The sequence below is a fragment of the Cyprinodon variegatus genome, unplaced genomic scaffold (assembly GCF_000732505.1).
Source record: "Cyprinodon variegatus isolate N-32 unplaced genomic scaffold, C_variegatus-1.0 Scaffold229, whole genome shotgun sequence".
Classification (NCBI taxonomy): domain Eukaryota; kingdom Metazoa; phylum Chordata; class Actinopteri; order Cyprinodontiformes; family Cyprinodontidae; genus Cyprinodon; species Cyprinodon variegatus.
The window spans coordinates 855,098-864,706 of NW_015150682.1; the positions used below are offsets into that span (position 1 = coordinate 855,098).

At 39.7% G+C, this 9,609-nt stretch overlaps 1 protein-coding gene across 1 annotated transcript in view; it reads right to left on the reverse strand.

The window, feature by feature from the left end:
• Window positions 1-112: 112 nt before the first annotated feature.
• The window catches only part of leng8 (leukocyte receptor cluster (LRC) member 8), a 13,277-nt gene continuing 3,780 nt past the window's right edge, over window positions 113-9,609 (reverse strand). Inside the window, exons 2-15 of the mRNA XM_015381218.1 lie at window positions 9,159-9,291; window positions 8,779-8,913; window positions 8,180-8,257; window positions 7,571-7,991; window positions 7,286-7,457; window positions 7,036-7,206; window positions 6,364-6,612; window positions 6,119-6,277; window positions 5,341-5,632; window positions 4,794-4,895; window positions 4,644-4,712; window positions 4,423-4,552; window positions 4,137-4,344; window positions 113-3,538 (exon numbers count right to left, since the gene is read on the reverse strand). Coding sequence (XP_015236704.1) covers window positions 3,376-3,538; window positions 4,137-4,344; window positions 4,423-4,552; window positions 4,644-4,712; window positions 4,794-4,895; window positions 5,341-5,632; window positions 6,119-6,277; window positions 6,364-6,612; window positions 7,036-7,206; window positions 7,286-7,457; window positions 7,571-7,991; window positions 8,180-8,257; window positions 8,779-8,913; window positions 9,159-9,291 — 2,482 coding nt within the window. The 3' untranslated portion in view covers window positions 113-3,375. The remainder of the gene's footprint in view (window positions 3,539-4,136; window positions 4,345-4,422; window positions 4,553-4,643; window positions 4,713-4,793; window positions 4,896-5,340; window positions 5,633-6,118; window positions 6,278-6,363; window positions 6,613-7,035; window positions 7,207-7,285; window positions 7,458-7,570; window positions 7,992-8,179; window positions 8,258-8,778; window positions 8,914-9,158; window positions 9,292-9,609) is intronic.

Below are 9,609 nucleotides of genomic sequence, written 5' to 3' on the forward strand. Positions count from 1 at the left end.
ATGTTCTTATTCTCTCAGGTCTTTAAAACCATTAACAGGTAAATCACCCAGCAGTCCTGGTCTAACTGAATTAATCCACTAAGAGAAAAACAAAAACAAAACATGCCGTTTATCATTTAATTTTTATTTTTGAAAAGTATTTACATAATATACACATCATGGCAATGTTCTCAGATCTGTGTAGAAGTGGGAAAAATAGGGAGAAGGGCTTTGCAGATAAACCTTCAGCTTGTTAGTGCACTGCAACATAAACTATAAAAGCACTGCAGATGTAATACAATACTTACTAGTCAGGGTGATAAGTTGCACACAGCAAATGCTCATTAAATAATTTGACAGAAAGGATAGGAAGAGAGAAATCCTGGTTAGATGTTCAGTAAGGAGAGGACATGCGGGGGATTGAGAAGTGAAAGGTAAGGCGAAAAAAAAAATCTTAGACAAACTGGAAATAAATAAAAAATAAAGGGAGAGGAGAGGACTGTGTCAATGATCAAGAAAGGAGATTCAGAGACTTGAACAGTAACAGAGGAGCAACAAAATAAGTGAAACAAAACATGAACTGGAGAAAAAAAAAAATCAGTTAGTCAACTGGGGTGAATTATATTTAAATTTAGCCTCAGATGTTCAAAATTTAAACCTGTGTAGAAACTTTACAACAAAGATAATTTAGATGAGTCAATTCTTACCCTATGAGCACATTTCAGAAACCTTAACAAGACTTTAAAAACCTAATATTTGAAAAGAAATTCTGCATGTCCAGACACACTTTTGATGAGGGAGAAATCTTACATAAAAGTATGTCTTTAAATGCTAGTACATAAAGAGGGGAAAGGAAAATATATATAATAAACCAACAACTGTACAGATTAGGAAAACAGAGCAAATGCACCTGGACAAACAGAAATCAACATAGGATCATTAACAGACTAGCTATTAAAACTTAAACATCTTAAATATTTGGATTAGCAGCAGGACATGTTTATACATTTCATTGTGAGAGGCTCCCGTGTTATTTAACCAGCTGTATGGCTGCAGTGTGAGCCGGTCAAAGCAGGACTTCTCACTTCACTCTTAGGCAGCCTTCTGGAGGATGTTCACCCGCTTATTCACTCCATGTTGCTTCTGCAATGCAGCAGTGCTACGAGCTGAAGAACGAGAGGCGTGGTGGTGTGTGGGAAGGAGGTTTGGGGGGGTGGAGGGGAGGAAGGGAGGATAGGATGAATGAAGGGGGAAAGAAAAGACAAGTTTAAATCATGGTCAAAATATCTATAGTTCTTAGACTTGTATTTCTGATGAGAACGATCTCTCCATTTATCGTTTGTTGAGACGACTTAAACATGCTGGAAACACGCCAGAGCTACTGTTTCCTTACACATTATAGAGTACTAGCCTGACATCCCACAACAAAATGATGAAAACAATCTTAGAAAAAACGTTTTCAGGCTGTGCTTCCATTTCTCTATTGCAAAAGCTGTAACATGCAGCCAAATCATCCACATCTGAAATCGTTTTGCATAAATCTTATGAAAATAAAGGAAATCTTTAACTTACCCAGGAGTTAACAAAAGGTTTGCACAATTAAAATGAAAGCAAAAAAAAAAAAAAAAAATCCAAATATGATACAATTTTACAACATTGCTGTTAGGTAAGCAGCTTGCACAACAAGCCTGCCACCAATCCTGCTGTGATTGAGTACAAGTGGAATACACTGAGGTCAACATCTGCCCTGATCATTTAATACTCAATACTACTGAGCTGAAGATTTCCCCCTGAGGAGAACTATATCAACCTGCTGTTAAAATTCCAACAACAGGTAAATATCATCATCTGAATAATGGGACAAGCAGCAATAAACGTCTGTTATGGCTTTGGGAGCCATTTACTACATTTACAGCTTTAACATACAAAATGACTGACTTGCTGTCTTCTGGCTGTAGAAAAACTTTCCAGATCTTGATGAACAATCCATGGCAACGTGAAATAAGTCCAATTAGACAACTATTTTCAGTTTAAATATAAACTGAAAATAGATAATCAAAAATAATTCGACTAATTTATCTTACAAATTTCAAAGAAGCATCGAGTTGGCAGTTACAATGACCTACACTCAGTTTCCTGAATCCCTTTTTAATTGACCGTCTACCTCCATATAAAATTTATCTTGGGAATTACTTCCAGACACTGCAGTATAAATGGGCTGTGAAAAAAGTAAATCTTAGCAGATCCACTGTTAGTTCTTTTGCAGGTATAGCTAAATTTTTAGCTTTTCTTTGAACAAATCTACCTATGAATACTTAAAATTCTTCTGCCACTCAGTGATAGAAAGCCAATACTGTTGTCCGAGACGGAAGGAAGCAGAACGGCACCAAGCAGCGAAGATGCCTCAGCTGTGCCGCCACCCATCTCGTTCCAGAAGTCTCTTTCTTACCAGCTCTGCAGATACAGTGTAGCATACAAACCACTTGCTTCTCCTTGATGGTCCTGTGAAGTTATCCTTAGATGCAGATCCTCCTTAGTGGTGTTTTCTGTGCAGCAACAGCTGCTAAAAGGTCCAGATGGATTTATAAAAGCATCATCACTGCAGTCCAACAGCACAGAGACGTGCAGGATTCTAGACGCTGGCAGGAACTTTTACCTGACCCTGATTAAAGCAGAACCTCATCCAACTTCTTGAATTTGAATTTAATCTTGTTGAAGAACGCATCGCAAAAAACAAAACAAAAAAACAAATTAAAAAAAACAAAAAAACAGTCAGTGCTCCTCAAACTGGGACCTCTTCGATGTGCTGGTATTTTATAACAGCGAAAGACTTCTGCTGGATCAGGAACAGTGATTCACAGCCAAGTCCATTTCTTTCATGAAGGCTTCACAGGTGGGCAGGATGCTTGACAGGACATACAAACCACCAGCTTTTCCTCTTGGAAAATGGGTGCCATCTTCTCACAGTCTTTAAGAGCAACCAGTCGCACCAACGCGATCCTGCAGGGCTGAGAGTGTGGAGGACAACCTGATGAAGAGCCATTTGAATCTTGATCTTCAGGTCTTTAGGCTGTTGACTTGAGGGAGGAAAAACATAACAGAACACCGTTAGCACTAAAATCTGAGGGGTGAAGGAAGGGATCCATTAGGGTGATCTCCCTGAACTAGATGTGTATGGTCAATACTGAGAGTAATCTCACTGGTAAACTGTTCACCACCTTATAGCATCTAGATTGATTGTTAATCAGCTGTTATCTGTAAAACAAGATCCCCCTTACTTTGAGGTCTTCTACATTATCTGAGGTGTCTGAAGGGCAGTGCAATGTAAGTAAGGAACTAAATGATGATCTGTCTATGTCTTTCTCAATAAGGTTATCCCCCACCACCCTCTCTCCCTCAACAGGAAGCCAGAGAGGCTGTACTGGCTTTGCAGTCTATCTTACTGGGGTCTGAAGGGTAAAAGGAAACGCCTAGACTAGTTAAAAAGGCCATACAGGAGTCTAAACATTGAAAGCCCAGAGTTTTTTGCACATATTGTACTGGAAGGTCAGGTCTGAATCTGTGAAGAAAACAAGAGACAAAAGTAAACCAGGTTAGTTTAAACTAGAGATATCATATTAAAAATACTCTGATGCATCATTATAAAAATCACTAAAAATATATCTTAGTTCAGCAATTCAAAAAAAAAAAAAAATCCACTTATTAACTATACATCAAATTATTATTTGTGGTTTTTGAAGATGGTTTACAGTGAATGAAAACCCTGATGGAGAATTACATTAGCCTTTCATAAACCTCGATTTTCCAGCAGATGTCTCTGCTGGCTGTAGACTAGATGTAATTTTTTTTTTTTAGATGATTTTGCTCCCAGATCAAACTGTGGAAAATTCACTTAAGAACTCAAGCCTCTAGGACTCTTAGTTCTAGAGGCTTAGTTGCCATTACATACTTTTCTTGGCCTTAAAAAAATCTACATTTCTTTTTGTAAATGTGGGTTTTTAGTTCTCTTGTAAGCCATACTCAAAACCAGACAAAATGCTAAAGAATCTACACAATAAAGAGGTTTCCCCCCTGTAGAACTCTGTAAAGGAAATAAAATAACTTGATTTTCTAATTTACTGACATAAACCTATTCATGCTTCTTAATCATAACTTACGTTTTAACTATGGCCCGAAGTGCAATCTTTCTCTCTCTTTCTACAAACTTGTCAATGAGATACGAAGCCATGCGAGGGGCTTCCCGGTAGAGCTTAAAGAAACGATGGTAGTTCCCCAAAGCCCAGGCAGCACGGAGCGCAAGAGCATGAGCTACGCACTCATCTGCCCGCAAGGCCGGGGTCAGGTAAACAAGCTCAGTGATCTGATCTGGAAGGAAGGGAGGCAAACATTAAAAATGCAAAAAAATAAAAACAACTTAATTGATGCACAAAAATACAAGCTTACCTCCAGAGTTTCTAGTGAAAATGTAATAGAGCAGTCTATAAGCTGTAAACTCTCCAATATTCTCAGATGGATTGTCCTTGTACAAAGCCTTCAATTGAGTCTGGCATTGGTTGAACTCCTCATGGTCTCCCTAAAAGCCAAACAACATTAGCTTATTAAAGAGAATCACATCATCACAAAGAACAGAGGACATAATACCAAAACAAAAAAACATATCTTACCTTTTCAAGGGCGATACGTGCATGACACTCATACACTTCCACTGTGAAGTCTGTTCGAACTCCTTGAACCTAAAAGAGAGAAAAAATGAAAAATTAGTTTGAGTCCAAGTCAAAAGTTTTAAAAAATCATTCAGAAGTAAAGCAACGTACCGTAAGGTCCTGTCTTATAGATTTCATCTGCTCACATGCATAGGCATAGTCCTGGTTGGCTTTCCAGTGGGCCTTTACAGCCTGCAAAGATTTTCTAAGTACCTGCGTGAAGACAGACAAGGACAAGAATAAAGACAAAACCTTTGCCTCTGAAGGCCACAAGCTTTGTGTACATATACATTTATTGTTCAAAAAAAAAAAAAAAAACAGACTTAAGATTAAGACCAGTGATTTAACACAGAGGCTGCAGTAAGAAGGTTGTTTATTTATATATATATTTTTTTTACACAAAATATATAACCCTGTTTGAAAGCACCCAATTCATTGAGAACTATGTTATAGTCTCAGAAGAATCCATTTTAAGTATTCATAGATGAAATGATCTTACAGCCAAACATAGAACACTGAGCTGCAAACTGACCAATACACAGCTGGATAGTTGGATAGGGAATAACAGATATAAATGTCTTCAGAGGAAAATATAAGAAGTATTCATTTTAGTTTAGAGATCACATTTTTTGTCCTTTTACGCCATTTCTCCACATACCTGGACAGGGCGAACAGTGGAGGGGTCAGGGGCACAGGTGAGCCTCAGGTAGCGCTTTGTGATGTCCTGACATGAGCCCACAATAGGGCAGTCCTCCCAGCTGAGGCCTTCCTGGGTTCCATCGGGTAGATCCAGAGAATTGATGGAGAGAACCAGCGGCTCAGAGCGAAGCTGCTTTTGGAAGCGAGCTGCTCTACTTTGTTTCTTAGCCTCCTTGTTTGGGTCATGGAAATCCATACCAGCAGTACCTCCTTTTCTCTTTTTTCCGACAGCAGAACCGTCTTCCATGTTTCTAAAAGATACATTTTGATTAAAAATTTTATACAGCAAAAAGTTACATTAATAATGACAGAACACAGGAACAAACAGATGTGATAAGTCAGCTGGTTGCCTGCATTAGACCAGTCCAGATCAGAAATCTGTATTTGCATTCAGTAAATGGACCATATCTAACACACCTTTCTAACAACACTCTATGGTAATTACAGCAAAGCTGTCCTTTGCTGTAATTTAAAACTCGTCACTGATTATGCTGGATTTGGAAGTTTGGAGACCTTTTGGAAAATATGAGAGTTAAAGTACATTTATCAGAGAGTATGAAGAGAACCACCTGTTCAGTAGTAGTAGTTACAGCAACTGATGCCAACTGCCAATCTCCAACATAAAAAGCTACAAAAAAGTTTAAATTCTAACTGCAACAGTTTTGGCCTTTGTTCTGGAAAAACATGCATTTTTTAAAAACATGAAGTTACAATGCAACTATAAATAAAGCATCTACCGTCTTCCTCTGTTAGACTTTCCTCCTCTTCCTCGGCCTCTCTCACCACGTCCTCTCTCCCTATCATTCCCGCGACCCCGCCCTCCTTTCTGTCCTCTTCTGGACAGCTGAGGCTGAAGGTCACTGGAGATGCTGCTGTCTGACTGTGAGCCAGAATCACTGATAAGGTAGACAGAAGTCATTTCAGCACTTTGCATTTGGACAAACCACGTGTTCATAAAACTAAGCGAATACCTGTAGCTTACCTGCGCCTGTGTCTTTGGTTGCTTCGATCTCTGTGTCGGCCATGTGAAGGTGATGGCGAGTGGGAGGAGGATCGCGATGAGCTTGATGATGGACTCCTTTGAGAAAAAATGTTCCTGTAGTTACCTAGCCTGTTGGCAATCCCTCTGCCCCTTGAAGCACCCCCCGCAGTACTCCCTCCACGTATCAAGGAGTTATCGGATGTCCTCTGAGGCTGAACAGCTTCCCAACGAGACTGCTTGACCTTTAACCTGTGGAGAATAAATGATCAGTGTCAGATTAAATAAAATACAGATAAACCTATGTGAAGTTATGCAGATCTTTCTATACATGACGTGTTAAACATGTTAAATAGTAAACTAACGTGGAGCACTAAGATCAGGGGAAATCTTTTCTGTTCTTAGAGCTGCCTGTTCACAGTTCTGTGCTGTCCCTCGAGTCATGTTCTTTTTGTTGTTGTGACTGAGTAAAGGTTGGCCAAAGTCCCACTCGTCTTTACAGAAACCACTGATTTTCCTATGGTTTTGCTAATGTTTTGTCGACCACACCCAGAGAAAGAAGACTTTACTCAAGAAAAAAAAAAAAAGTCAAGAGTAAGATCAAAAGTAAGATCTTCCCAGCATTCATTAGTTTCTGCTGACAATTCCAACATCTTAAGCCAGAACTAAACCCACTCTGGTAACGGCTCTCGGGTCCAGTCAATTGTGTAAGCAGAGCCATCCTTGAGCCGCTCCTGGAGGACCTCCTTCAACACTTTCTCCGTACGGTCCTTGTCTTCCTCGGTTTCGCAGGCGGTGAAACAACGCTGCACATATTCCTTCATCGCTTGGGGCCAATCCTGGGGTCTGGAGAGAATTTTAGGGTTACTGTCCATTCAACACATGATGAAAGAAAGTGAAAGGGAGGAAGCAAAGCCATTCCTACCGTGTCTGTGCACCTCCAGGTGCAATGCTGCCAGTAACTGGTGAGGAAGGGGTCTGATTTAACCCAGTGGGCTGTTCACCTTGTTGGAAAGCTTGATTGGAAACTGGGGAACCCTGAACCTGATAGGGCCTCTTAGAAATATTAAATTTAACAGGAGCTGTCCCTGGTGCCTCTGTGGGGGAGAAACATTTAAAGCATACAATGATTTGCCTTTGGGTTTTTTTCCCAAAATGAAAACAAAAACTAATAATGAGGCAGCTGTAGAATAGGAAAGAGAAACCTTACGTTTCATGCGGTGCCAGAGTTGCTGTCCTTGGTTTTGGTTTTTATTTGCCTCTCCCTGACCCAGCCCAGGTACATACTGACTCTGCATCTGTTGCTGCTGGGAATTATTCTGGGGAGGCTGGTAGGTGTTCTGGGCTTGGAAACTCTGGCCATAGTTTGGTCTTGCCTGGGGGTGTTTGTACACTGACATTTGGTTTGGGTCGCTGGGTGGGTATGACATGCCATTGTTGGCATTGTAAGAAGTTTGTGAAACAGGTTGAGCATACTGGGAATTGGGGGAAGGGGGGATAGGTTGGGGTGGGGGAGGAGGGGGGTTCTCTGAGGTAGTGGGACTCTGGGGTGGCTGAGGTGTAGCAGGTGGGGGAGGCTGTGGTTGGGAGTAGTTTGGCGTCTGGTCCTCCATGCCGGGCACAGGGGGAGGCTGGTAAACCAAACAGTAGAATCAGGGACACTTTTAATAACAGCACATCAAATAATAGCCTTAACTTAAATTTAGTTCTGACATTTACATTCATATATTCACCATTTTGTCACATGCCAAGTAGTTTTGTTTGTTAAATCAACAAAACTAATCTGAAAGATTTCAAAACAAGACATAAGCTTATATACCTGTCCATTAGAAGATGGAGTTCCTGAATATGTTCCCGGAGGTACACCATACTGATTTGGTTGGTATGCAGCTCCATACTGAGGGGGGAAAATGGAGACCAGACATTGCACGTTAAACACTGAAGATATGAGCTAAATAAATTGAACACCTTAAAACAGTAACTCTGTCCATGCAGGGTGTATATGGAGTCGTTTCAAAAATTGACAATTTATCAATAGCAGTCTTTGATTCATTTCGAATGAAACGGCTCTCCATAGGTTTAATTTTGCTGACGTTCTGTGTCCTTGGACAATTCTTCTACCACACCTCTGTTTAAGAGGGGACTCAGAACAGTGCTTAAGATGTTTATAACAACTCTGTCTAAAAACTGCCCACAAAGCTGGGAATAAGAGTGAATAAAAAACAATCCCCAAAGTCTAAAACTTCATGTCAAATATTCTATTAACCAAAATTTGTGTTAATAAAATCAAAATGGCACTAGAAAAGAAATCCAGGTTCTCTAATAATAGTCACACAAAAATAGAGAACACACCATTTTCTTGTCACACAATAAGTCTGCAAAACATCCCCAAGAAGCAATTTATTTTTCTGTACTCACAGTGCCCATGGGGTAGTAGTAGTTGTAGGGGTATGTGTATCCAGGATAATGCTGTTGAGTTTGCTGGTACCATGAATAGTACTGCTGCTGCTGAATGGCAGATGAGTCGCTGACAGCTGGCTGAAATTGGCTTCCCTATAATAATAATAATAATAGGAAACAAAAAGCTGATATTAGTGAATCAACTCAAACCAAAAAAAATAAAAAATACAAGCCTCCGTAATGCTGCTCGTCAAGCAGTTCCTATCTACCTGTACCCTATCAACATGACACATTTCTGACTCGCTTATTTCTGGTGGGAACTATATTGAACATATCATGAATATATATGCTGAAACATGCTTTAAAAAAAAGAAAGGCAATGGAGAGAAAGCACAAACCTCAACAGCGTTTCTGTTATCTTGTGTATTCTTAGCAGAAGTCTGGTTCTTGTTGATTGATGCAAGTGCTTGCCTGGCTTTCTCCCATTCTGGATTTTCATGAACATGACCTTCTCCAGTAGAGACATAGGACCTAGCATCAACAAAGAAACATAGTTGACATGTTATAAAAAAGAAAAAAAAAAAAAGCACTAACCAACTTTCACATATTTTAATTCAATGTAAATTAAGCTATTGTAACGTATTGTATATAACGTACTGTAACTGGAGCAGATGAACCCTTTTTGACCAGGTGCCGGTTCTCTCATTTACATATTTTTAGATTTGTGTAAAACTGCAATCAAATAAGGCACAGCAATATTCTTTTTTTTTTTTTGCAAGATAAACTAGGGCTGGGCGATAATTCAATAACGATATATATCGATCGATAGACGTGTGGCGCAATAGAAAA